Source organism: Peromyscus californicus, unplaced genomic scaffold, assembly GCF_007827085.1.
Source record: "Peromyscus californicus insignis strain IS unplaced genomic scaffold, ASM782708v3 Scaffold_12__1_contigs__length_115047231, whole genome shotgun sequence".
In the NCBI taxonomy this organism is placed as follows: Eukaryota; Metazoa; Chordata; class Mammalia; order Rodentia; family Cricetidae; genus Peromyscus; species Peromyscus californicus.
Window position 1 is genome coordinate 86,253,462 of NW_026294413.1, and position 26,930 is coordinate 86,280,391.

The 26,930-nt window shown below is 44.1% G+C and overlaps 4 protein-coding genes and 3 non-coding genes across 52 annotated transcripts in view; 5 read left to right on the forward strand and 2 right to left on the reverse strand.

Moving 5' to 3' along the window:
* Pbrm1 (polybromo 1) overlaps window positions 1–3,487 on the reverse strand; it is a 108,903-nt gene extending 105,416 nt beyond the window's left edge. For 9 of the 40 annotated variants that reach the window (XM_052733700.1, XM_052733682.1, XM_052733693.1 and 6 more), the window contains exon 1: window positions 3,368–3,485. The gene's annotated coding sequence lies outside the window, so the exon portion shown is untranslated. Of the gene's footprint in view, window positions 1–3,062; window positions 3,220–3,367 lie in introns of those variants that run through there. The other 31 variants (XM_052733699.1, XM_052733704.1, XM_052733688.1 and 28 more) reach the window with 9 other exon arrangements.
* Window positions 3,488–3,597: 110 nt separating this feature from the next.
* Gnl3 (G protein nucleolar 3) lies at window positions 3,598–10,093 on the forward strand. The gene is made up of 15 exons (XM_052733721.1): window positions 3,598–3,733; window positions 5,067–5,125; window positions 5,547–5,684; window positions 5,786–5,896; window positions 6,092–6,172; window positions 6,637–6,769; window positions 7,528–7,640; window positions 7,897–8,017; window positions 8,272–8,359; window positions 8,733–8,907; window positions 8,991–9,133; window positions 9,223–9,359; window positions 9,448–9,605; window positions 9,754–9,820; window positions 9,903–10,093. Exons 1-15 carry the CDS (start codon window positions 3,721–3,723, stop codon window positions 9,986–9,988), a joined length of 1,623 nt encoding a protein of 540 aa, XP_052589681.1. The 5' UTR covers window positions 3,598–3,720; the 3' UTR covers window positions 9,989–10,093.
* Window positions 6,811–6,887, forward strand: LOC128108096 (small nucleolar RNA SNORD19). Its single transcript, XR_008217310.1, has one exon. It is a non-coding gene; the product is annotated as a small nucleolar RNA SNORD19 (small nucleolar RNA).
* LOC128108104 (small nucleolar RNA SNORD19B) lies at window positions 7,682–7,761 on the forward strand. Its single transcript, XR_008217316.1, has one exon. It is a non-coding gene; the product is annotated as a small nucleolar RNA SNORD19B (small nucleolar RNA).
* Window positions 8,595–8,669, forward strand: LOC128108098 (small nucleolar RNA SNORD69). Its single transcript, XR_008217312.1, has one exon. It is a non-coding gene; the product is annotated as a small nucleolar RNA SNORD69 (small nucleolar RNA).
* Window positions 10,094–11,207: 1,114 nt separating the features above from the next.
* Glt8d1 (glycosyltransferase 8 domain containing 1) lies at window positions 11,208–24,387 on the reverse strand. Of its 7 annotated transcripts, none has more exons than XM_052733722.1 (11): window positions 23,981–24,093; window positions 23,007–23,296; window positions 18,786–18,839; window positions 18,604–18,702; window positions 15,024–15,237; window positions 13,458–13,575; window positions 13,159–13,243; window positions 12,742–12,854; window positions 12,261–12,427; window positions 12,057–12,169; window positions 11,208–11,759 (listed from the first exon to the last, which is right to left on the reverse strand). In XM_052733722.1, exons 2-11 carry the CDS (start codon window positions 23,086–23,088, stop codon window positions 11,569–11,571), a joined length of 1,236 nt encoding a protein of 411 aa, XP_052589682.1. In that variant the 5' UTR covers window positions 23,089–23,296; window positions 23,981–24,093; the 3' UTR covers window positions 11,208–11,568. The 7 variants fall into 7 exon arrangements, with proteins under 7 accessions (XP_052589682.1, XP_052589683.1, XP_052589688.1 ...); XM_052733723.1 differs by lacking the exon at window positions 23,981–24,093 and adding an exon at window positions 23,767–23,924; XM_052733728.1 differs by lacking the exons at window positions 23,007–23,296; window positions 23,981–24,093 and adding an exon at window positions 24,346–24,387.
* Window positions 24,350–26,176, forward strand: Spcs1 (signal peptidase complex subunit 1). The gene is made up of 4 exons (XM_052733729.1): window positions 24,350–24,572; window positions 24,912–24,971; window positions 25,053–25,139; window positions 25,590–26,176. Exons 1-4 carry the CDS (start codon window positions 24,357–24,359, stop codon window positions 25,716–25,718), a joined length of 492 nt encoding a protein of 163 aa, XP_052589689.1. The 5' UTR covers window positions 24,350–24,356; the 3' UTR covers window positions 25,719–26,176.
* The last annotated feature ends 754 nt before the right edge of the window (window positions 26,177–26,930 follow it).

The window sequence follows — 26,930 nt, forward strand, 5'->3', positions numbered from 1 at the left end:
GAGTGGTTGCCTAGCAGGTGGGAGGCCCAACATTCAATCCTCAGCACCACATGAAACTGGGCATGGCGGTACACACATGTAATACTAGCACTAAAGAGGTAGAGACGAGAACAGAAGTTCAAGGTCATCTCAAAACAAACAAAAGAAATGAAAATAATAAAGCGTACCTACACCCTTTGACAGTGAAGAAACGACATACATTAAATTACTTTGAAATTTCAAAGCAAAACTCTTGAGCTACCTAGGCACAGAGCTGGGTCCTCTTTATTTTTGTAGCCCCGTTCTATAAAATATTGCTGAAAATAAAATAAATGTACTGGCCAGGCGGTGGTGGCGCACGCCTTTAATCCCAGCACTCGGGAGGCAGAGCCAGGCGTATTTCTGTGAATTCGAGGCCAGCCTGGGCTACCAAGTGAGTACCAGGAAAGGCGCAAAGCTACACAGAGAAACCCTGTCTCGAAAAACCAAAAAAAAAAAAAAAAAAAAAGTACTGAAAATGCATGAGATGTTTAAAACAAACATTTGTGTAATTTAAAGACAGTCTCTAAGCATCACTTCATTTATTTCTTTATAAGCAGAAAACAAATGATTCTGGAGTTTAATTCTAGCTGTTGGCCTCATTTACAGTAAAACATCCAAGAGAATGACAATGAATGTGGACACTTCCCGTGGACAATCAATACTCTAGTGGTCTGGGGAGATAGCAAAGTCGAAGTGCCTGCCACGCAGGCATGAGGACCAGAGTTCCGATCACCAGCACCTACATGTAAGTTAGGCACAGTGTTGGACCAGCAACCCCAGCACTGAGGGAACAGGGGAGGGTAAAGACAGGAGGATCACCGGGTTTTACTGGCATCCAGCTTAGCCAAAACCCAACAAGCTCCAGATCTACCGAGAGACCTTATCTTAAAAAATAAGGTAGCCCTGGAGAGATGGCTCAGAGGTAAAGAGCACTCTAGAGGACTTGGGTTAGATTTCCAGTACTACATGGCAGCCATAACCATCCACAACTCCAGTTCCAGGGGACCCTCTTCTGGTTTCTTCAGGCACCAGGCACACACATGGTGCACAGCCATACACGGGAGGCAAAACATCCATACACGTAAAATAAATGACTAGATCTCAACATAAATAGAAGTACAAAGCAAGAGAGGAAGACAATGCCATGGATCTCTAGCCTGTACATACACATGCACACATATACAAAATAAGTTAAAAAAAAAAGAGCACTTAAAAATGTGTAACTGCGCAAGCAGCTAGTATATCCAAATATCTGACAACTTGCTAACTTTTAGTATCCTGGTTTTTTTTTTTTTTTTTTAGTAATATTTAGTATTGCAACACACACTTAAAACAAAAGATATTGATTAAAAAGGTGAATCAAGCCGGGCGGTGGTGGCGCACGCCTTTAATCCCAGCACTCGGGAGGCAGAGCCAGGCGGATCTCTGTGAGTTCGAGGCCAGCCTGGTCTACAGAGTGAGATCCAGGAAAGGCGCAAAGCTACACAGAGAAACCCTGTCTCGAAAAACCAAAAAAAAAAAAAAAAAAAAAAAAAAAAAAAAAAAAAAAAAAAAGGTGAATCAAAGACCAAAAAAAAGCAAGCAATTATAATCATACTTCGCACAGGAAAACCACCCATGTTGTCATTCAAGCCTTCAGTATTTATGCCTCAGTTGTTGTCTTTTGTTGTTTTTTTTCTTTTTCTTTTTGCAACAGGGTTTCATACATCCCAAGCTAGTGTTGAACTCAGAACCTGAGTTTCTGAGCCTCCCGCCTCCACATGCTAAATGCTGGGATTACAATCAAGTGCTGCCATGCCCAGGTGTATGCAGTGCTGAGGAACTGAACCTAGTGCTTCACACATATACCAGGCAAGCACTCTACCAACTGAGCCCCAAACCAACTCAAGAATCTTTTCCATAAACAAAATGATAAAAACCATAGCTTCCGCAACTGTGTTCTAACGTAGAGAAGGCTACCAAGTCAGCATTCGTCTTCACAATGTTTGATGTACTAATAATGGTGTATTATACAGATATATAATTTACTTATCTTGGAGAGTTTGGTAAAGCACTATTATTAGAGCTATGTTTTATACTCTAATGGAAGTCGTCAAGATTCTTCTATTCCCACTGGTGCCTTTGCACATACACATTTGTTACTGTTTTGATCCCAAACATTTCTTCAAAGATACTATCCTCACTCCCCTCACCCTCCAAGTAGTGGCACATGCCTGTAAATGCAGCCTTCAGGAGACTTGAGGCAGAAGATCATAAACTTGAGGTCATCAACCTGGCAACAAAGTAAGGCCAGGTCAAAGATAAAAAAAGGATACTTTTCAATCTTTCATTTTGGATCTTAAAAGCTACTAAAGCAAAAGCTATATTCTTTAATCTCGATACCGAGTCCAATGTGCTTCTGAATTATAGTTGGGAAAAGGAATACTACTAAACGAGGGAGAGAAAGACACTTAGAATCACTTTTCTGTTTTACTGGCAAAAGGGCTCACTATGTAACCCAACCTGAACAGAAATTTGCCATCCTCCTGACTCGACCTCCCACCGGCTGGAACAACAGGTGTATTCTGCTGTGCCTGGCTCGGAAAGTCCGTTTTGAAAAGTTTGGGTTAAGACAGCTTAAACCAACATACACTTCTCCAGTTATTCCTAGAATTCCTATATCCACCTTACTGTGTATTTGTCATTTGTTTTCCAGGAATTCTGTATTTCTGCCCCATCTTTCAAATAAAAATTATTTTCTTTTAATAGCAAGACTCACTGCTTTTTCAGAAAGTAAAATACTTTGAGGCGGAAAATACTTTTAAAACCAGAAAATACAGTTTAAAAAACCCCGATTCGTCGTGACGTTGTAGATGAGAAGCTGAAGTCTCTAACCTCTAAATAAATACGTCTCACTGACAAAAATATTCGGTTTGGGCAAATCACACGGAAAGAGGAAAAAAACACAACCAAAAAACTCATTAGGGAGAGTTTCTGCCGAACGCACAAGAAACAAAAAAAGGAGGCCTTGAGAGGCGGAGGAAAAGAAGAGTTTGCCCGACCTGTCACTGGTTCTGGGGACTAAAGGAAACGTTGACAGCTTTGAAGCCGCCCGGCGACGGGCGGGAAAGAGCAGCGCGGGGAGTTTCCGGGCCCCGGTTCGCCTTTGTCCCCGCCGGCAGGTGCGGCCCGGCTGCTGGGCCTGTCCCGAGGCCCGCCGCCGTGCCCCGCCCCGCGCCCAGCCCGACCAGCGCGTCCGCACCGCGGGGCGGGGCCTCCGCCGCGGCTCCAGCCCGCCCGGGCCGACACAAAGGCCCGGCAGCTGGCCGAGGGGGAGCGGCCCCGCCCGCCCCGGGCCCGGCCTTACCCCGCCGCTCCGCCGCCTGCAGCCCCGGCCGCGGTCCCCGACCGCCGCGCCCCGCCCCGTGGCCGCCACGGCTGCTATTGCTCCTCTAGCCGCGGCCGCTGCCGTCGCTCCGGCACCCGCCGCCCTTACCGCCCTCACCCCTCCCAGTGCTGCCGTAAATCCAACCCGAGGCCGCCAAGCGATCCCGACTCTGCGCGACAGGGTGTGCGCGCGCACGCGGCGGAGCGCCGACAGGCTTTACGGCAGTAGCTTGAGCGCGAGACCTTGGCCCCCGCCGCTTCAGTTCGCACGTGGCGTCCGAGAAGGCAAGGTGGATCTGAGACCCCTTCTGCTTCTGAGTGTCCGCTGCCAGCATGAAGCGGCCGAGTGAGTCGGGTCGGGAGGTGGGCGTAGTCCGCGAACCGAGCAGGTCGTTCTTTCTGGCGGTAGGCAGAGGGCTCCCGCAGGCCGTGGCTCTGTTTCCCCCCAGAACTGAGTGAGGGTTGGAAGGCCCAGGACCGACTTCGGCCATGTTCACCAGGGCCTGTTCTGTAGAAGGAAAGCTGGGCCCCTTAGGTGAAGACTAACCCAGATTTATGTCGTTAACGTGTCTGAGCCTGTTTTCGGGCCCGGCGATTTCCTTTCGTATAAGAACTATTCAAAGCCGGGCGGTGATGGCGCACGCCTTTAGCCCCAGCACTCGAGAGGCAGAGGCAGGCGGATCTCTGAGTTAGAGACCAGCCTGGTATACAATGTGCGAATTCCAGGACAGGCTCCAAAGCTACACAGAGAAACCCTGTCTCAAAAAATCTATTCAAAACCAGTCCGTCGGCCTTGGTGGCACGTGGCAATAATCCTGTACACGTAAGGATAACGCAGGAGGATCGAAAGTTTGCAGCCAACCTGGATTATGTACTGAAACCCTGGCGCAAAAGTTCATAAAAGGAAACCCCTTACTTTCCTTGAGATTTGTAGTGCTTTCCTCTAGAAGCTGGTTTCACTCTCGATCTACTGGGTCAAATTGACTGGGATTTGAAAGTGGAGCATGTACTATTAATAAACACCCGGCATAATTTTGCAGGAAAGGTTGAGGCAAGGTTTGTGTAGCCCAGAATAGCCTTAGATTCCCGATCCTCTTGGTCTCAGCCTCCAAAGTGCTGTGTTGATAGGCATGTGCCATCTTCCAACCCCTCTCACCCCCATGAGTCTTATATCACTTGGTGGTTGACTTACCACAAGAAAAATACATCAAAACATTGTGGTCATCAAAAACTAAGTACAAGACCTGAAATTTTCAATATATTTTTGAGAGTCCACTGGCCTTATAAAATAGTGTCCTGAGAGCCAGGGATATGGCTAAGCTCATAAAGGCACTTGCCACCAAGCCTGAACTTACTTCTCAGACCAAACATAAAATAAGTAAATGAAACATGACTTTTTAGTGGGTGGAGTGGAGAGGTGGCTTAGCATTTAAGAGCACTGGATGCTCTTCCATAAGACCAAGACCAGGGTTTGAGTCCCAGCACCCACATGTCAGCTCACTGCTTTCCATGGAGAAATGAAGCCCTCTAGTGGCTTCCTCCGAGAGAGCACTGCATACATGTGGTTGTTGCCCTGAGAAGAGCTGGCAAAACATCCATACATGTAATTTTTAGAAAGTAATAACAAAACTAGGTTTACTGCTCAGGTATACAGTCTTTTGTTTGTTTGTTTTTGGCAGAATTAAAGAAAGCAAGCAAACGTATGACTTGCCATAAGCGGTATAAAATCCAAAAGAAGGTGAGTGTTCCTGAGAGACCTATACCAAATGGATTGCCAAACTGATTTTTTTCATCCTCTCTCCTCCATGGGGAAGGCTCTATTAATGATTTAGGGATTGGATGTGGATATAAGCTCTTAAACATCAAGAATGTAGCTGTGGGAAGGTGCAGGGTGAGAGAAAGCCGAAACTGCTCACTGTGACAGAATCATTACAAAGAGCTGCTTAGTGATTTTTCTGTTTTATGCATACATGTTCTCTGCATAATTCCACTTGAAGTTCCATTTTTCTAGGGTGCTTCACATGCATTATAAATTATGTCTTAAGATTGGCTTATTGCCTAAATCCTAAGTGGTGAAGTGTTTTTGTAGGGTGAACCTATGGCCCTCATGAATGCTAGGCAAGCACCCTCTTCCGACCTTCTTACAGTGTTTTTAATAGGTCCGAGAACATCATCGAAAATTAAGAAAGGAAGCCAAAAAACGGGGTCACAAGAAGCCTAGGAAGGACCCTGGGATTCCAAATAGTGCTCCCTTTAAAGAAGCTCTTCTTCGTGAAGCTGAGCTAAGGAAGCAACAGGTAAATTTTGCAAGCTGGAGCTTGCAGTAGAATATGGTTTCCAGAGTAAACTAACAACATGGGTCTCTAGCTCATTCATTTCTTTTATGGCTCTGACACAGCTTGAAGAACTAAAGCAGCAGCAGAAACTTGATAGGCAAAAAGAACAAGGAAAGAAAAGAAAACTTGAAGTTGACCCTGGTGATGAACAGTCTAATGTGGAACCTCAGCAGGTAGGGTTATCTGTCCTTAAAAATGAGCTGTGCTCTGAAGCAGAAATAAAATTAAAGAAGTGAAAGATTAATAAGAAGATGTAGATTGTCTCCTATTTAAAATACCAAATATATTGCCTGTAGAAATTTTAATATTACTGGTAACAACCGCTGTTTCTGATTTTATCATCTTTTCCCCTAATTTTTATATCTTAGAAATCTGAAGAACCCAAAACCAAGAAAGCTAAATCGGGCAAACAGAATCCAAAGAAGTTGCATTGTCAGGAACTTAAAAAGGTATCTTAGTATAGGTCAGTGTCAGAAATGGTAATGAGACTTTGTAAACTTGAGAGCTCCTTTGTAAAGTGGGAATCCATAGAAATTGTTGCAGTCAAAGTCAAGAGGGTGGGTAGTGGATTCTTAGTGCATTTGCTTCCTAGCACTGCCAACCCTGATATTCATTTCCCAGGCTCAGTCTTCTCTGTTACCAGAACTGGCTAAGCCTTCTCAGTCAGTACTTCTAAGAAGGCCTGTTAAACTACATGTGCATTATGGCTCGATCGTGTGTTCTGACATGATGAAGTTGTTTCCACTTTGGAGACCCATGTTTTATTAGGTTATCTGACTTTGTTGTGTAGGAAATATTGCTAGCATTCTTCATATAAAAATGAAGGCATGGAGCTCCTGTCTTCTGGACTCATGGCCACATTGAGGGTGTTGCTCAACAAGGAATGCTGTTGTGATGGTTTCTTACTTGACAGGTGATTGAGGCCTCCGATGTTGTGTTGGAGGTTTTGGATGCCAGAGATCCTCTTGGTTGCAGGTGTCCTCAAGTAGAAGAAGCTGTTGTCCAAAGTGGACATAAAAAGCTGGTACTTGTATTAAATAAATCAGGTGAGTAGAAAGAATCCCCTTTGTCTCATGTGTGCACTTGTGAGGTATGAGGAAAATATCTGAACAGTCTGATTCTCCCTGAAGACTGATAAGATCCAACTCTGACCTCAACAGAACCAATACATGTGCACTGTGGTAGCCAGGGACGTGGGGAGGAGGTAGTTTCTGCAGGTGATTCCACTGGATTTTCCTGCTCTGCTTGCTATTCAGCACTTAGTCTCCCTTGGCTATGTGTCTGGGTGGGCTTGAGCAGCACAAAGAAGAGAACTCAGAAGAGAGACATTAAGGAATTGCCAGCAGTGGTTTTTAAGCTTCAACAGATATTGGGGGGGATATATTTTATAGAAAACTAATACAAAAGTGATTTAAAATCTGGTGCCTCTTAGGTGAAGGAAAATTCTGGAAACGTGTGCATAGGTTGACCTACTGCTTAGATTGAGTGAGCAGTACTGGAGATACTGAGATTCAAAAGTAGCTCGGTGGGTATGATGCTTGCCTGGTACTCAAGATGGTTTGCTGCTTAGCACCACATAAAAGCAAGCATGGTAGTGTTTCTGTGATCCACCACTGAGGGGATAAAGGGAAGTTCCAAATTTCAAGGTCATTCTCAACTACATAGTGGGTTGAAGGCCTATCTGGAATACATGGGTTGAAAGATTGGGGAAATGCAAATGAATACAGTCAACAGTTTACCACATTTAATAAATTAGGCTTAAAAACCGCCAAACTGAAGCATGTCTTTTCCCGATTCTTGCCAGATCTAGTACCAAAAGAGAATTTGGAGAACTGGCTAAATTATTTGAATAAAGAATTGCCAACAGTGGTGTTCAAAGCCTCGACAAACCTGAAGAGCAGAGGGAAGACACTCAAGGTACACTGTTAGTGTTGGGAAATGTGGTTTCCTCGGGTTTGTGATGATTGAAATATGATGAGTATGCAAAATGTTGATTAAGATGAAAAACAATAAGATCCAACTCTGATTTCATCAAAAGATCATCTGAAAGGCAGTAGAGCCCAGTGGGTTATCTAAGAGCTGGACTCTGGTGCCAGACTTACTCTATTCCACCCAATGGTACTTGCCAGAGTTAATTAAAACTACTCTATTTTGGATTTTTTAATGTCTAAAGGTAAAGAAGAAGAAGAATGTTCCATTCCAAAGTAAAGTCTGCTGTGGCAAGGAAGCCCTTTGTAAGCTTCTTGGAAGTTTTCAGCAGTCATGTGGAAAAGCTATTCAGGTTGGAGTAATTGGTGAGTTTCATTCAGCACATTTAAGTCTAAAGATACTTAGCCAAGGACATCACATTGTGGAGTGTGAACAGGTTAATTACTAAAGAAAGGGTTTGTTCTCAAATGTTAATTCTGACTTAACTCACCAAAACACTGAAAAAAAAAAAATACCTACCAGCTTCAGAAGTTGGCATCTGAGAGAACACTGAACCTGGTACGGGCAAGGCAACTACCAGAAAATGTGGTTTATAATCTGAGTTTACATTTTTTTGTAGGTTTCCCAAATGTGGGGAAAAGCAGCATCATTAATAGCTTAAAACATGAACGGATCTGTAATGTTGGCGTTCCCATGGGACTTACAAGGTAAATAAGACTTATTAGAAAGACATCAGTCAAAGAAAGATAGGTTGTGCTGAGCTAGGAAGGTTGATTGGAAAGGCCCAGCTACCTGCAGTTGAGTTTGAAAGGTTGAGGAAAGCTGCCTCAAAGAAGGTAATTGGACCTGGTCCGGGAAGATAAGGAAATAACTGAAGTTTGGATATGTTGCACTGTAACATACAGTGCTTGTTTTAGAGGGACTCTGTTACGGTTTCACATAAACATGAAGCAGTGATGACAAATTGGATCTGACTGCTGTGCTGAGTTTGTTCAATCCAACCCTGAGCTTCATGTTGTCTTGCCCTTAGACAGACCAGTGTCCCTCTTAATTCCATCTCCCTCTCTTTTTTTCTTTCAGGAGCATGCAGACTGTCCCTTTGGACAAGCAGATCACAGTCATAGATAGTCCGTGCTTCATTATCTCACCCTCGAACTCCTCTGCTGCACTTGCTCTACGGAGTCCAGCAAGCATTGAAGTCCTAAGACCACTAGAGGCTGCCAGTGCCATTCTGTCCCAGGCTGATAGTCAGCAGGTAAAAGAATTCCCCTGGAGCTCCTTACCACTGTTCTTTCTTTATCTACACAGATGAATGACAGTTCGTGTTCTGTTTTTAAGGTGGTATTAAAATACACTGTCCCGGGGTATAAGGATGCTCTGGATTTTTTCACTAAACTTGCTCAGAGAAGAGGTCTGCACCAAAAAGGTGGAAGCCCAAATGTTGAAAGTGCTGCTAAACTGTTATGGTCTGAGTGGACAGGGTAAGGTGAATTTGAAGTATTGGCATTGAAGACAACGTAGAATGATAGGGGATTCAGCTGTGTTTGACAGATCTTATTTTTAATGCCAGTGCCTCATTAGGTTACTACTGCCATCCTCCTACACCCTGGAGTCGTTCTCCACATCTCAGTGAGATTACTGCAGCAAACATGAAGAAGGGCTTTGATCTGGAAGAACTAGAAACCGATAATGCACACAGCATGCAAGGTGAAATTGTTTTCCTTTGTATTGATGAGTATAACGCTGACAGTGCCGCAAGTCTTAGCTGTTAACCTGAGTTTTATTCCTCCTGTAGTCCTCAAGGGCCCTCATCTAACTAATAGAATCCTCTTCCGGTCCTCGGGCCTGACAAATGCAATAATAGAAGAAGCAGACATACCCGAAGAATTGCCAAGACAGAAAGAACACAAACAGGATGGTGAAGATGAAGAAAATGTTGATGGGGAAAACACTGTAAGTGACTTTTCTAGCATTACCGCATGGAAAGAATGAGGAGGGGCCAAAGGTAGAAACTATTGGTGACAGAATTCCTCATTAGGTGTGCCGCCCAAGACTGATCTACCCTACCTCATAGAGTTAATAAGATGTCTTTGGTCCACAGGCAGAGAGCTCAGATGTACCACCTGTAGAAGGAACCAGGGAGATGTTACCTGTGGAAGCAACAGCAAGTGAGTCTGGGACAAAGGACTTTGAGCACAATTGCTTTTATTTTCTTGTATAAAATCTCACTTTTCTTTTTCTCCTATACAGGTAAACCATCTGACAGATCATTTACCTTGGATAAAATGAGTGAAGAGGATGATGATGCCTATGACTTTAAAACAGATTATGTATAACTGCTACAGATGTTAGATGTGTGCAGTGTCCCAGATTGATAGGACACAAACTGTAAATCTTGTGAATATGTATTATGTTATGTACATTAAAAACTACAAAGCATTTGTGTCAGGCGTGGTGGCACACACCTTTAATCCCGGCCCTCAGGAGGCAGAGGCAGGAGGATCTCTGCCTTAGTGGCCAGCTGGTCTACAGAGTGAGTCCCAGGACAGCTAGGGCTACACAGAGAAACCCTGTCTCAAAAAAAAAAGTGAGTGGGTAGGTGGTCTGTATGCCATAGGGTGGAGGCTCTAGAGTAATACTGTTGTGACCTGAATTGCTGGAAATTGAACTCTGGGAGAACAGCAGTTGTTTACATTCTTAGAATATGGGGGAAGCTAAGAGAGACGCATGGACCTCCCTGGGAAGAGGAAATAGATAAAATGTCCTGGGTAAACTGGGGTGGGAATGGGTGGAAAATGGGAACATGAGGGATCAGGATGGTCGAGTTGGGGGTGGAACAGAGGAAAAGAGTAATAAAAGAAATACCATGTTAGAGGGGCCCCCTAACACTCCTAACAATAGAGGAGAGGGTGCCCGAACTGGCCTTCCCCTGTAATCAAGATTGGTGACTACCCTAACCCAAACCTTTATCCAGTAACTGATGGAAGCAGATGCAGAGATCCACAGCCAAGCACTGGGCTGAGCTCTGGGAGTCCAGTTGAAGAGGGTAGAGGGATTCTATGAGCAAGGGGCATCAAGATCATAACAGGAAAACCAGAGACAGCTGACCTGAGCTTGTGGGCTCTGGATGGACAACTAGGGACCAACCTAGGCCCCCTTCATCAGGGTGACAGCTATGTAGCTTGATCTTTTGTGAGTCCCCTAGCAGTGAGACCAGGACCTGTCCCTGATGCACTATTCAATATGGTGGGATGCCTTGATGTAGCAGGGAGGAACTTGGTCCTGCTGCAACTTGATATGCCATGCTCTGTGGATTCCCAAGGAAGACCTTACCCAGAGGGAAGAGTGGAAAGGGGGTAGGGGGAGAAACTAGATATGTAAAATTAAAAAAAACAAGCTGCCCTTGTCAGGAGACTGGGTGCTAATATGGAAAGATTTATAAAATGTTTACCCTTTTCTGCTTTTCAATCTTTGGAATTATGAGGCTATATTAGTTATTTTAAAAATTAAAAAAAAATTTAAAATGTGAAAAAAAAATATGGGGGAGAAAATGAGTTCTGTGGAAGCAAAGAGATTTATTGGAAAATGTAGATTTTATTTACAAACTGGACCACAGGTTACAAAATTAAAACCAAGCTGCAGTTCCTAACTACAGCAGTTAGCCGAGTGCTGGTTTTATCAGTCTGTCCTTCAGGTCAGTCAGCAATATAGTAAGCAAACATTTGGTAAGGCAGATGGAGATATTTGTAGTCATCTGGGAAGCTGACTGCCACAGAAGCAATTTGTGATCTCCGCCAGCTGAAACATCCCCTTTTCTGTGAGTTGCTACAGAGGGACTCAAGCCTAACACTGTTAACTTCCCACGTGTTGTGTCTTCCAGGATTTCCTGAGTGATGCATTTAGCTTAAATTGTAGTTCACTTTATGTTTGAGGTATCCATATGTCTTCGGATTAAACTAAATTTGCCTGTTGGGTCTGGAATATACCATTTTTCCCAAACATCAGCGTATGAAGCAGCTCTTCCCCAAGGCTTGAAGTGACCGTTCCAGTGAAGTAACTTGGCAGCCTTTACAAACTGGGGTGAATACCGTTTTCCAGCACTAGAGCCTTAAAGAGAGGAAAAGTTCCAAGTGATTGTACTAGTAAGACAGAGCAATGCTGTGCTACGCTGCAGAAACCATAAGAGAAACACTGGGTACAGCTCATCCCTAAAGAGGAGTTCTTAGATACCAATTTCTAATTAGCTTAAATCAGCCGCTACTTTTTCTTTGTTTTGATGTAGAGTCTGCTATGTGGCTCTGGCTGACCTCAAATCAAGGTAGTACTGCTGCTGCCTTAGCATTCCCAAGTGCTGGGATTACCAGCATAAACCACCATACCCAGCCTGACGAACTCTTGACTTACCAAGGTGGCGCACATTCCACATGGGGTCAATGGTGGAATGCTGTTGATAAAATACAATAAGCAGAGGAGGTGTGGTGATGCTGCCAGCCAGTGTTCTACTGTACAGTCCCTCCCTTGGTAAAACATAAAGAACCTTAGTGAACAGTACTGACCAACTTCTATTAGGAAAGACTGTTTAAATAGCTGAATGAATTACATACTTACTCTACATTAAGTTTCATCCATTTCTCTAGCTGGTTAGTTACATTCTGTCTTTTCCATTCAGTCAAGTTTGCAACAAAAACTCCAGGATTAAAGGAGCAGGTGCTGGCTTTCATGGAAAGCTTACGAATTCTTTCCTTTTTATAGTCAAGATAGCCAATATAATTGTACTAAAAACACAAATGAGATATTTGCTGCTTCAAACAAAATTTTTTTTTATAGCAAAAAAAGTCAGTAGTCGGACAAAGGAGACTTCTCAAGTTATTAGCAAAAGTGACATAGGTCTGACAGAAACACAGTTGGGATCTAAAATTTGTCTTAGTAAGTAGAATATCTGAGGAGAATTGGTTGTAAAGTCCATATATGAATCCACAGAAAAGTAGGCATGCGATTTGGAGTGAAGTAACTGCTTAATGTAAGAATGAGCCCTGCCTTCACCACTTCAAGCTTTCATAGCGAACAAGGTTTGTAGTAAGTGATTTACCTGGTTCCCTGCCCCCCGGATGATCACTTTCGAAGAGGTTGAATCACAATCTTCTGAAAATGCAGCGGCATGTCCTGGCTTCAGTGGTGTGTTGTACAAGGTAAGAATATCACCTGAAATGGATGAAGGGAAATGAACAATTGCTGTTGAGATTCTGTTCCTTCCACTTTTTCCCCCTATTTTCAAGACAGGGTTTCTCTGTGTAGTCCCGGCTGGCCTGGAACTTATTCTGTAGACCAGGCTGGCCACGAACTCACAGAGATCCACCTGCCTCTGCCTTCTGAGTGCTAGGATTAAAGGCATGTGCCACCACAGGCCTGCAATCTGTTCCTCCCACTTCTAATGGTGGCCTTTTGTGGTAGATTATCATAGGACAGCCCAGAATCCAGATGAAAAAAAGAACTCATTCTTTGGTACCTTGTACAATTACGTCATCATCCATGTATATGGCCTTCTTTGCACTGGGAACCAGAACTGGCAAGTAGAACCTTGCAAAGGTTAACTGAAAAGGGAAAAGCATCAGCCAGGAGATAGGAGCTCGGCTCTTACTTGTAGACGCTATTAGAGCGTTCTCAGAACCCTTATAAAAGAGGCGATGGACTCTTGGAGCTGCCCCCCCAGGTCTGGTCCCTAGGGAACTACTTGCATGTACTCAGAGTTATCCAAGTATTTTAATCAAATACTCCCCAATAGAAACAAAGACACATGGAACTCACTGGTTTCATGGACTCCCCCTGGTCAGGATCCTCCTTTACTTTCCCTTCCAAAAGTTTAGTGTCAAAATTTACAATTTTGTACCTGATGCTTTTCAGGGAAACACTGTTAAGCCAGGACCTGACAAAGAAAAAACACATTTCAGTCTTAAACAGTTATGTTTCTAAAGCAGAGCCTTATCTCTGTATGCTTTTCTTACAGTGGCATAACACAATGTAAGAGAAATCCAAGGCACGAAACACATGTTTCAAGTTCTTTATCACTCTAATACTAGGGGTTCCTCACCCGAGATGAAGGCATTCCCACCAAAGTTCCTTCTCAACCAAGAATCTCTGAGTCTCTTCTCCCAAAGCTTTACTGTACAAACTCTAGACTTGAGAATACCCCACCAAAACATGGACTTGATTTCTTTTCTTGAGGTACTATCTTACTACATTGCCCAGGGTGACCTTGAATTCACTATTCTCCCTCAGCCACCCCAACGCTGAGATTACAAGGGTGCACCACCACGCCCAGCTGGGCCATGGACTGTTTGGCCTTCTAAAAAATGAGTCCAATCATACTGGCAGTAAAAGCTAGTTATCAATAAAACTAGTATTCAATGTCAGCTACAGAATGATTATTAACTGTGATGAACCTAAGAAATTCACCCACCTGACTCTGTAAGAACAGCCCATGTTACTTGCAGAAGTACTATACATCTTTTCTAGTTCATTCCAAACCTGCAGTATGTTTCTATATCCCAGATGGGTTCTGAGTTTTTCAAGAATGAAAACATAATTTTCATGAATGTGAATCATGGAGAAAGCCTTAAGGACAGAAATACTCAGAACTCTGACAGACTCAGACAAACTGCTTTTTAGATTAAGTTTTGTAGATTTCTGTTTTTAATTTTTGTTGTTGTTGTTGTTTGGTTGTTTGTTTTTCGAGACAGGGTTTCTCTGTGTAGTTTTGGTGCCTTTCCTGGAACTCACTCTGTAGATCAGGCTGGCCTCAAATTCACAGAGATCCACCTGGCTCTACCTCCGAGTGCTGGGATTAAAGGCGTGCACCACCACCGCCCGTCAGTTTTTAATTGTTTTAAGGCAGTCTCATACACCCCAGCCTGTCCTTAAACTCACTTTGTAGTCAAGGATGCCCTCAGAACTTCTGATTCTCCTGCTTTTACCTCCTGAGTGCTGGGATGACCGGCATGAGCCACCATACCCAGTTTCTGTGGTGCTGGGAATTGAACCCAGTGCTTTGTGCATGCATATCTGTAAGAAGCTAGGACTCATAAATCAATGTATTACTTCCCTTATTCAGAAGTCAGGTTGTCAAACATTAGACCTATTACTAAAAGAACTGTGGAATTAATAGTGTGACTATGACATCTAGTTTAGTTCCTGACATAAATTATCATTTCTCTTGCCACAGAAACATGACACAATCACGTGAAAAACTATCTGTACTGTGTGTGTGGTAAAACAGGACGATATCATACTATGCTGTACAATAGTTCCTGGCTTAGCTGTGGGCTGGTGAAGAGCTCCAGGTAGAGGCAGAATCATTAGGAAAGCAGTGCTCACCGGAGATGGTCTGCTGTACTGTTGAGTGTAACAATGTAAAAAATCACATTGGAGCGAGTGTTATGATGAATGCTATTTATGGCTGCAATGGTCCCACCCAGCCTGTCTTCAGAGGCAGCAATGACCACAGGAATCTCCTCTTGTCTCCCATGTACTGGATGTTGACGAACATCCGCGACGAGGTCTACGGGCTGAAGCCCCAGAATTCCCGAATCTGAAAAGATCACACACAAGGAAAGCACCAGAACACAAACAACCTCATGATTTTTTGTTCTGGTTTGGTTTGGGTTTTGTTTCTTTTGTTCTTTGAAACAGAGTTTCACTATGTAGTCCTGGCTGGCCTGGATCATGCTATGTAGACCGGGCTGACCTCAAACTCAAGAGATCTCCCCGTGCTGAAAGTGAAGGTGTTTACATAAAAATGTAAACATGCCCAGCAAGTTTTTTATTTTTTTATGTTTTGGTTTTTTGAGACAGGGTTTCTCTATGTAGACTTGGCTGTCCTGGAACTCACTCTGTAGACCAGGCTGGCCTTGAACTCACAGAGATCCACTGTGATGCCTCTGCCTCCTGAGTACTGGGATTAAAGGCATGTGCCGCTACCACCCGGCTGCCCAGCAAGTTACAGAGTCCAATACATGGAAGGAGGTAACATGAGAATTACAGTAGCAATTTACTTATTCTTGCCCATTAACTTTGAAGCATACAATAGAATATTGTGTTTTCATATATGTAACCACTTGGAAAGAAGTGGGAGAATTTTAAAAAATAACCTGGCAACAACACTCTCGGTACACCATTAGTAGGGAAGTTACAGAACCTTTCTGAAGTGTGTTCTGGCGGTTTATCAGAGGCCTTAAAGGGTATATGACCTCTGTCTAATTGTTCTTTCTTAAGGACAATATCTAAAACAGAGAAGAGTCAAATTTTTAGGCTGAGGATTTAGCTCAGCAGTAAGGGTATAAGTTCCGCATGTATAAGGCCCCGGGTTCAACTCAAGCACACCAAAACAAGCCACCCTTTTATTTATACTTATAAAAACCTAGAGAGAGTTTTTCAAACCACAAATCATATGGAGACATAAAAATCAATGTAACGGATCATGATCAGAATTTACTCTCCTGAGCTGGGGATGAACCTTGGCTCTAGCATGTGTTAAGCAAGCTCTCTACTGCTAAACTATATCCCTAGGCCTATGATTTGAGTTTAAACAGGAAAAACTTTGGATTGGGATAGAAAAATAAATTTAAAACGAGAGTTCAATACAAAATAACTGCAGTATTACTCTGTAAACCGTCCTTGCCTTTTATGATACAGTGGGACCTCCATATTTATGATTTCCATATCTGCTGATTTAATCAACCACAGGTGGAAAACATCAGAAAGCAATTACTGTGCTAAATATGTAGAACTTTTTTTTTTTTTTTTTTTTTTTTTGGTTTTTTGAGACAGGGTTTCTCTGTGTAGCTTTGCGCCTGTCCTGGAACTCACTTGGTAGCCCAGGCTGGCCTCGAACTCACAGAGATCCGCCTGGCTCTGCCTCCCGAGTGCTGGGATTAAAGGCGTGCGCCACCACCGCCCGGCGAACTTTGATTTTTATCATTAGTACCTAAATAGTACAATATAACATGGACTTATACTATACAAGATATATGTAATCTAGAGATACTTTATAGTACATAGTAAGATATATGCAAGTTTTTTGTAATTTTATGCAAAAGGTACAAGTATCTGAAGATTTGGGTAGATAATGTCTAGTCCTAGAGTTACAACCATGAATAAAGCATGTGAATTTTAACCAGACAGATATCTATGCCTATGTATGTGCTGCACGTAATGCAGTTCTTACTGTGGGATTAGCATCAAAATCTGAAAGTTTAAAAAAAAAAAAAAAAAAGAAAATGTATCTTCTTACGGATACAAATAAATTTAACAACATTAAAATTACATACGCAAATAAAATAAAAGTCTTAATTACATATATGAAGTTTACATTATGCTTATGATAAAAATCACATGGAAAAGTTTATTTTTATCATGTAGTTTAATATAATCTCAAATATATAGAAAAAATACAAAGTGAGAAAAGAAGATACCAGGTCAAAATTTTTATAGTAGGTTCTCTGATCAATGAAATAACTTATTCAACTAGTTCTAATTAAATAATTCCATTTCTGTCTCCAAGTGCTGGGCTTATAGATATGAGCTAACTCTGGCTTTATTTCCTTTTTAAGAAAGAGTCTTATGTAGCTCAGGCTGACCTCAACTTGGTACATAACCAAAGATGGCTTGAACTGCCCCCCCCAATACCCCCGTCAATGTTACTTATTATTGTGTGTATGTGTATATGTGATGTGTGGTACACCATGGTGCACACTGCTGGATTGCTACCCACTAGAGTGTGTGTGTATGTATTTTTTAAAATAAAGTCTTGCTATTACCTATACTGTCCTCGAATTCATGATTCTCTTGCCTTGCCTCACTTCCCAATTGCTAGGATTTTGGGGATGTGTCATCACATCTAGCCTCAAAAAACGATCTTTGAAAACAAGGACATTATGGTTCACACCTGTAATCCCATCACTACAGAGGCTGAGGCAGGAAGATCAGGAATTCAAGAACAGCCTAAACTACATAGTGAGTTTGAAGCCAGTCTAAGCCATAGATCCAGTCTCAAAACAACAGAAAACAACAAAAAGATATCTGCAAACACCCTGAAGCCTCAGATATCCCTCATTACCAGGGTAGAATCATATGAACAACTGGACAGTTGTAATGTAATTATACAATAAAATGATTTTTAATCAGCTGACAGACTTTGATTTGTTTTACTACGAAAGTCCCATTGCCGTGATTGCTAAGTTAAAAGAACATCACCACGTTAGCACTGTAGTGACAACAGCAAGCGTCAAGACAACACCAGGTCACACTGCCTGTGCTCATCTTCTAAAGCTCTGACCGCTGGAAGGCAAGCAGGTGGCAGCCCACAGACACGCCTTTGATAGAACGAATATTCTCTCAGATTAAGTCCTTAGCTAAAGACTTCACTACAGAGAGAAGAGCGAGCGGGAGGCACCGTCTGAAACTGATGAGTACCCACTGTGCCTTCTGTTGGGAGTAAACATGGACAAGCTGCCAGATCCAGACCCCGACTTGCCCCATGTTGAACTCCAGCCCCTCCCCCTTCGCTAAATGCTATCCACCTTATCCAGACAGCCTGAGCAAGGCAACTTCTAAAGCTAGAACAGCCTTGTCTGGACAAACTACTCCAGGAAGTCAAACTTGCACACAGTCCTGAATCTGCATTTAACTTCCCACTGCCAAAATCTCTTCTATAAACTCCAAGTATTCCCTTCCTTCTTTTCACAGACACCCCTTCCCCACTGTGTCTGTCCTCTGCTGTTTGAAAGGAACAGTCCTATCTGCTGAGGTCACTGGTCTCTTTTGGCCTTCTGCCCCTTTACACTGTCTCAGAGTCTTTGTAAGTCCAAGAAGCAAGTTTTCTTTAACATAGTGCTGTAAGTTAGAATGTGGGACATGAGGACCCCCAGTGGTACGGAGTTAGTAAAGGTTCCCATACCTGAAACTTCATTCCTTAGCAGACTACTCAAGCTGAGGAAGTTATGGTGCAAAAGCAGTAGGAAGAGAACAGCAGCCAGGACCCAGATGATGATGTTTACTGAAACAGAGGAATCTGCGTTACATCTTTTGGCTTTGGTCTAGGTATAAAAACAATGGAATTTGGAGAGAGAGAGAACGTACCTTTACGGAATGACATCCTTTTCTTCTGTCTTACACAAACATTAGATACTAATCCTGTAAAATACAAGTCCCCAAAGTCAGTTAGTATATGAGAATGGTCATCAAAATACTTAAACACTCTTATTCAGACACTTATTTTTAAATTAATAACTTCCAAGCACCCAACCTGGAGCCTGAAAAAAGATTTTTTAAAGATTTATTTATTTATTATTTATTTATTTATTTAATGTATGTATGAGTGCGCTTTCTGTATGTACACCTTTACGCCAGAAGAGGGCATTGTGAGCCACAATGTAGGTGCCGGGAATTGAACTCAAGACCTCTGGAAAAGCAGACAGTGCTTTTAATCTCTGAGCCATCACTCCAGCCTAGAGCGAAAATTTTATGATGATCATAATACAGTATTTTCATATGATACTTGAGAACACATAGCTTTAGCCAGTTCCCAGGATATTCAACACTTTCTTCTGGCCTCTGCAGGTACTGCATGCACATGGTACACACAGAGAGAAGCAGGAATGTTCGTATACACATAAAAACCTGCTTTTAGGGACAATAAGCCAGGCTGAGGACACGGCTCAGTGGGTAAGAGTGCTTGCTGGGTAAGTACAAGGAGCTGCACGTGTATCTGCAGTTCCCCGTCAAAAGCTGGGCATGGTCACACGCACACTGTGACCTCAGCACTGTGGGAGGGAGGCACAGATAGGAGGCTCCCCGAGGCTTGCTGACCACAGCCGAGCTCCAGATTCAGTAAGCAGAGTGATACAGCAGTACACTGGAGGTCCGCCTCTGGGCTCTGCACACCTGCATGGACAACACACCCAGACAGAACGTCCCCAGATGCATCTCTGCTAACGAAATGACCCAGCAGTGAGAAAGTGAGTCCAATGCTGGCACTCTCTGGGCCCCCTCTGCCCATTCGACACCTTTCCTTTTTCAAAACAATCCAATGGAAATAAGACTGTGGATATGTATTTATGGAATTAAATCAATTAAACACATTTCTACAACAATCTCTTGGAAATAGTTCCTCAAAGATAGATTTTATAAAACCAGAAACTGGGACTCTAGGTTTAAGACCTTTAACCCTTTTGTAAACCTCACCTATAGTAGTATCTAAACATGTAGATAGGGATAGTTACTTTACAAAGCACTTTCAGCCACACCACACTGCTAAGAAAGTTCATCTAAACCGTGTGTACATTGGGCATTTAATTTCCCAAGGTCTTTATAAAAGCAGGGATATCTATTTTAAATCGGACCATGGTCATATTACAAATCAGAGGCAATGTAACTCAGACTTACAAAGAACAATCTAAAACACAGGAACACACTTCTTTTTAGAACAGTATACACAAAACACATTCCACCAATGAACTTCCTCTATAAAAAAAAAAAAAAAATACACATTATAGACTGCCAAGGTGGCTCAGTGAGTAAGTGTGTGTTCGCAGGACAAGTCTGACGACCACAGTTCGATCCCCAGAGACCAGGGAAAGAAATGACCCTGAAAATTGTCCTCCCTCTGACTTCCACGTGCACACCATGGTGCTCTCTCTCTCTCTCTCTCTCTCTCTCTCTCTCTCTCTCTCTCTCTCTCTCTCTCTCACACACACACACACACACACACACACACACACACACACACACACACACACTAAAAAACTTAAAGAACACACATTGTAAGCTGGAAAGAGAGCCCGGTCCATTAAGTGCTTGCTAGGCGAGTCAGGACCCAAGTTAGATCCCCAGAACCTACAAAAAAAACCAGGGTGTGGTAGCAGACTCATATCCCATCACTGAGATGAAGACAGGAGCATCCCTGGTGGACAGCCATCTTGAGGAACACCACCTGAGGATGACCTTTGGCCTCCACATTTTTGTTCTTTTTTTTTTTTTTTTAAATTCTTTTCAAGATTTGTTTATTTATTATGTATACAGTGTTCTGCCTGCATGTATGTCTGCAGGTCAGAAGAGGGCACCAGATCTCATTACAGATGGTTGTGAGCCACCATGTGGTTGCTGGGAATTGAACTCAGGACCTCTGAAGGAGCAGTCAGTGCTCTTAACCTCTGAGCCATCTCTCCAGCCCCCACATTTTTGTTCTTATAAACACACAGGACTGCACACACAAAAAATAAAATACACATTATATACTCTGTTATTTGTCTTTATCACATCATAAGCTGAGTCTTACATACAGAAGCTGGCAAATTCGGAGCTACTCAATAAAGCCCTAACACCTGCCTGCTTTGAGTTAAATTCCACCAAGACTGGATAAAACAATCTCATTCCAAAAAACTCCAGCTAGTTGCTGGTACAATAGGCAATGTTTTATCTCATCAACTTCCATTATGTTAGTTACAGGTAGCACTGTATATGGACTGGAAGTCACATGTATCTGAGCTACTCCAGTTAGCAGAACATAAGATACTTCTAGCAAGTACTGAATGTACTTAAGTAGATACACATGACAGAATGCAATTGATGATAAGTCTTCCAGCTACTTACACAAAAAATACCAGCTATCAGAGTAAATCTGACCAACGTTGTTTCCTGGTAATGAGAGTTCCTTGATCTGTTCAGAAGGAGCTCTCAAAATCTCATACACACTATAGGTATATAATAGTAGTAACATTTTTGTCAGAGCACAATTGTGTACAATTTTCTTCACTATGAAAATTCATGGTGATTTGCTGCAGAAATATAAAACTTTTACGTTCCCAAACCACTTGTATACAAAAAACCTCCTCATAAACACACACACACACACACACACACACACACACACACACACACACACAGAGAGAGAGACAGAGACAGAGACAGAGAAAGAGAAGGAGAGCACCCAGGACAGTTATTACCCATTAATATGAAAGAAATCTTAAGGAAAAAAATTCTTCTGTTTATTGTTGTTTTGGAGACAGGATCTCAACTATACAGCCCAGGCTGACCCTGAATTTTGCTCGTGTATCTATATATGGCATGTGTGAATGCATGTATGTGTGAATGCATATATGAGTGCAAGTGTGTGTGTGTGGGGGGGGGATCAGAGATTGACATCAGGTGACCACACTCCACCTTACAAAGCCTCTCAATTGAACCCCAACTTGCCAGTCTATTTAGTCAGCTTGTTCACAGGCTCTCATCTCCACCTCCCAAGTGCTGGGATCACAGGTGGGTTGCCACACCCACTCTGCATTTACATAGATCCTGGGGACTTGAACTCCGGTCCTCACACCTGTGTGGTAAGCACATTACCCATCTCTCTAGCCAACCTCCATCTCTAAAACAAACAAATAAATATGCTAGCTACCTGTATTTATATTCACAGTCTCAACAACTATGTTTTGATTTCCCCTCCTACTATTGCGGACCACACATATTCACAAGAAGCCGTCCCACGGGGTGCCCTGTGCCCTGTCCCTACAACTGTTCTCACTTAGCATCATAAACTCCTTTCCATTCCTGGTGGAGCACACCCAGTGGCATGCTGGCATGTTCTGGGGCCTTTCCCTTAGTTAAAGGGGGGAGGAGGAGGGAGTGGAGGACAGACAGAACAGCACTCTGCCTCCTTCACACTGAAGGACTGAAAGATCTGAAACACTCTTCTTCCTGCCTTTGCTTCTCTGTTCTTAGATGTCTGTTCCTATGTCAAACCGCTCTTGTGGAGACCACCAACCACTATCATCTTTCTGTCCTCTTCTTAGACCAACAATCTCACTCTTCCCTCTCAGTTATGAAATCATCACATGTATGTATTTGTATCCTATGAATGCAACTTCTGTGGGAACAGGGAACTAAATGACAATGTAACTCTACTGCTGTATCCCTGTCACCTAGACCATCCCCACCAAAGAAACAGGCATGTGGCATTAGTTGACCGGTCTTGCTAATCCAGGAGCATCCGGTTCTCCATTCAAGAAGAGAATGTAATCTTAATAATAATGGACACTCAATTCCAGCATAAGAAAATGGGATTCCAACCGAGCACTAGCTCAAAGGGGACCTGGCAAAACACCATTTCGGTTTTCCATGGTTTTATGGTTCAGACACTTTATGGTCTCTACCGCAACCGCCATCCTATGAAATGCACTGGTAGGGACACAACCCTCAGGGATGAATGGCTATACTTGTAACAGTGAGTCTGCCCATACATACTAAGGAAAACATAGGGAAGGAGAAAGGGGGAAAGACCCATGAAAATTGTTGTTGCCCTACGATGTCCTGGCTCTGAGGTCAGAAGTGCCAAAGGAGTCCGTATTTTTCTGTAGGGTGGCAAAGCGCAAGGAGACCCGGACATTCTCTTCACCCCTTTGCAGGATAGGTCCTACTTGACTGTCATGGTCAGGAAATTTCCCCAAACTCCACGTTGCACCTCCCTGGACTCCATCTTCTGGATGCCTCTCCCTCACAGCTAATTCAACAGCCATATATTTCTGGAATGATGTGGCCATCATCTCCCTTGACACATTCAAGTTCTAAGTCATAGCTGTGCCCGGGTCCATTGGCTGAAAAAAAAAAAAAAGTTGAAAAATTGGTGGCTCCGTGGATGCGGGCAGCAGCAACCTCCCGGCCTACAGTACCTAGCATCTCACTGACTCTCTGCATGCACAGAGGAGTGTCCAGAGAGGCAGATGGCCCCACGGGGCCAGATCCCCAGAACGGGTACCCCATCTAGCTCACTAATGAGGGAAAGCTCTCGCTTTTGAAATATACACCACCCTTGAAAAAGGGGGCTAAGGGAAACTTAGCTGGTCTTTACCAGGAGGACCTGGTCTGGGAGTGTGAGAGCCATGGAAACCGGCAACCAAGTAATTGGGCTGAATTTGGGACCCCCTGGGTGGGAGTATGGTGGCTCCTTCCAGAAGGCGTGGGGCCGCCAGGGCCTCGCGTCTCTTCTCCGAGGCAATCTCCTTTCCCTGGAGGATGTGGCTCGGTTATCTTCCCTAACTCTAGGGGTCATTAATGGCCTCCTTACGCTTAGGAGTGACGGGGAGGTGGTGTGGCACTCCCGGGATCCCGCCACGCACTGACACGCCACGTTAGAGCCGCGTCAGACGAATCGCGGCCCTCGGCAGCTCAACGCGGCCAGCTTCACCTGCACCGGGAGGAGGGGCCGCCGCCCGCCGCCCGCGCCCCGGCCCGCCCCGCCAGCTCAGCGCTCGCACCGCAGGCCCCAGCCCCAGGCCCACCGTCGAGCCGCCCGCGTCCGCCGCACTCCGGCCGTGGCCCCCCGGCCCGCGAGCTCTGCAGCGGCCACGTTGTGCCACAGACCCTAGCCTGACCGTGGCTCCCGCTTCCGGAGAGCCACGCGGCGCAGCAGGCGCCACGGGGCAGCCCGGTTGCCCGGGTCCTCCCTGGGAAAAGGCCGTCGCTATGGAGACGCGGCGCGCGCCGGCGGCCGTTAAGACGGGGAGGCGCCGCCCGCAAGTGATTTCCGCCGCAGTCGCGGCTCCCGGCAGTCGGTAGCACTGACCGGCGTACGATGCTCCGGCCAGATCGCAGCCCCAGCCCTCGTGAGCAGTGCGCCGGGTTCTAGGAACCTTAAGAGACGTACCTCCTTTGGTGATGGCGCGGGGCGGAGCCAGAGAGTGTCCCTGCGCGTCAGAGACATCCGCTTCCGGGGCCACGGCCGTCGGACTGAGGGGCTCGGCAGGTCGGCCAGGCTGCGTTCGGTGTCTCAACCCGCAAGCTACACTCCTTAAGAATCAGCTACCCTTGCTTCCTTGTCCATCGTCTCCGCCAATCATGCTGGAACATCTGAGTTCGCTGCCCACCCAGATGGTGAGGACGCGCGTCCTGGGTCCCCGCACGCCACTTAGGAGCCTAGCTGCTTCTAAAACCCCGCTGGAATACCGACTGGTGCTGCGTGGTTCGCATCCCCAAAGATTGCCATAACTTTCCCCTACTAGGACCTCTTCACTTCCCCAGAGAGGATTCCCTTACCCATGCTCCGTTAAGATGCCCAAAGTTTCCCCGAAAATCAAAATTTTGCTTCCTTATTCGGACCCTTCTGGGAAACTCCTGGTGTTGAATGCTGCCCTGTGCCAACACTGAGTTCCCCTCAAGAACTGCAGTCTTTTGGTAGTAGGACCAACTCTGCCCCTTCTCTTTCGTCCCTAGGATTACAAGGGCCAGAAGCTAGCTGAACAGATGTTTCAGGGAATTATTCTTTCTTCTGCAGTAAGTATTGCTTTTACCTTTAATCTTGTAATCCCTTCTCCCTCGGTTTGACTGTATTTAATATACTTGGTTTCTTTTCAGGTAGTTGGGTTTATCTACGGGTACGTGGCTGAACAGTTTGCGTGGACTGTCTACATAGTTATGGCCGGATTTGCCTTCTCGTGTTTGGTAAGAAATTTGTGGGTGTTTATTAGCAGCAACATAAATTTTCTAAATTGGGAAACTTGGTTGGACCTAGTAGTGAGAACCAGAATCAGCTTTTTCTTCATCTTTCCCATTCATGTTTCTGCTTTCTGTTACTGGAAAAGTGGAATGTTAGATAATGTCCGCTGGTGTGAGCTGCACAGAAGAGCAAGGCTTTCTGATTTCCTCTTGCAGCTTACTCCAGGCAGTAAGATAAAATATGGCAGGGGTTTCCTGCTGTGCTCACTGCTTCCGTCGTTCTTTTCGTTCTTAAAACTGTGAACACTTAAGGCTTGTTCTCACCACCTGCCGGATCTTGTCTGCTCCGTTTGCTCACCTTTAGCATGGTGGTTATTTGGGGACCAGACATTATACATAATGATCTTTTAAACTTTGAGTGGAAATACATGCTGCCTTTTCTCCTTTCTGATCTAGCTGACACTTCCTCCATGGCCTATCTATCGCCGACATCCCCTGAAGTGGTTACCTGTTCAAGACTCAGGCCCAGAAGACAAGAAATCATCGGGGGACAGAAAAATGAAGAGACATGCCAAAAATAATTGATCGGCGCTTTCACGATTCAAGTCATATTTTAACTTATAACTGTTTTATACCATCTCTTCATAATCTTGTTATGGAGAACAGGAATATAAGTATGCAATGCTTCTTTCAGGTGTACATGATGAATAAACACCTCATAACTGCTAGCACTTTTTTTTCTAATAGAGTTTTGCAATAGGTTATCACTATGTAGACCAGGCTGTCTCCAAGCTCAAAATCCCCCTGCTTCAGCTTCCCATACTGCTAGGATTACAGGCATATGCTACCACACCTGGCTTGATAGCCCAATTTGTTTTTTTTGGTTTTGGTTTTGGTTTTTTGTTTTTTTTGTTGAGACAGGGTTTCTCTGTGTAGCTTTGCGCTTTTCCTGGAACTTGCTTTGTAGACCAGGCTGGCCTTGAACTCACAGAGATCCGCCTGGCTCTGCCTCCGAGTGCTGGGATTAAAGGCGTGCACCACCACTTCCCGGCTGATAGTCCAATTTGTAACTATCAAAGTTTCACAATTCATTATGAGTCATTGAACTGTTTTAATGGTGGGTTTTGGTGGTGGTATGATGGTGTTTTTTGTTTGTGCATTTAGTTGAGGTTGGTTTTTTTTTGAGATAAGGTCTTTCTGCCTGACCCTGGATGTCCTGGAACTCTCTATGTAGACCAGGCTGGCCTTGAACTCACAAAGTTCCACATCTGCCTTCGCCTCCCAAGTGCTGGGATTAAAGGCATGCTGTACCATGCCTAGCTCAAATGCTATCAATGAAAACTCATGGTGCAATTCTATGTCTGATCTTTAGTTGGTTATTTTGCAAAACTTATAAGAAGCCAAAGTTAGATGTTTAGAAAACATTAAGCATCATCTTGTTGTCCCTGCAAGTCCTAGATGTTTTTAAATTCACACTTTTTTAAAAGATTTTCTTTCATGTGTGTGCATGTTGAGGTCAGAAGACAGTTTGCAGGCATTGGTTATCTCTTTACACCATCAAGGTCCTGGAGCTGGAACTCAGATTGTCAGATGCTTTTACCAGCTGAGCAGTATCAACAGCCCCCTTGGCTCTCTTCCACTGCTTTTTGTTTTCCATTTTGAACATGGATTTGTATGTATTGTGTGTGGGCCCACATGTAGAGATCAGAGAACAGATGTGGGAGTCAGTTCTTTCCTTCTGTGTGGGTCCCAGGGACTGAACTCGGGTTGTTAGACTTGGCAGCAAAAGCTTTTGTC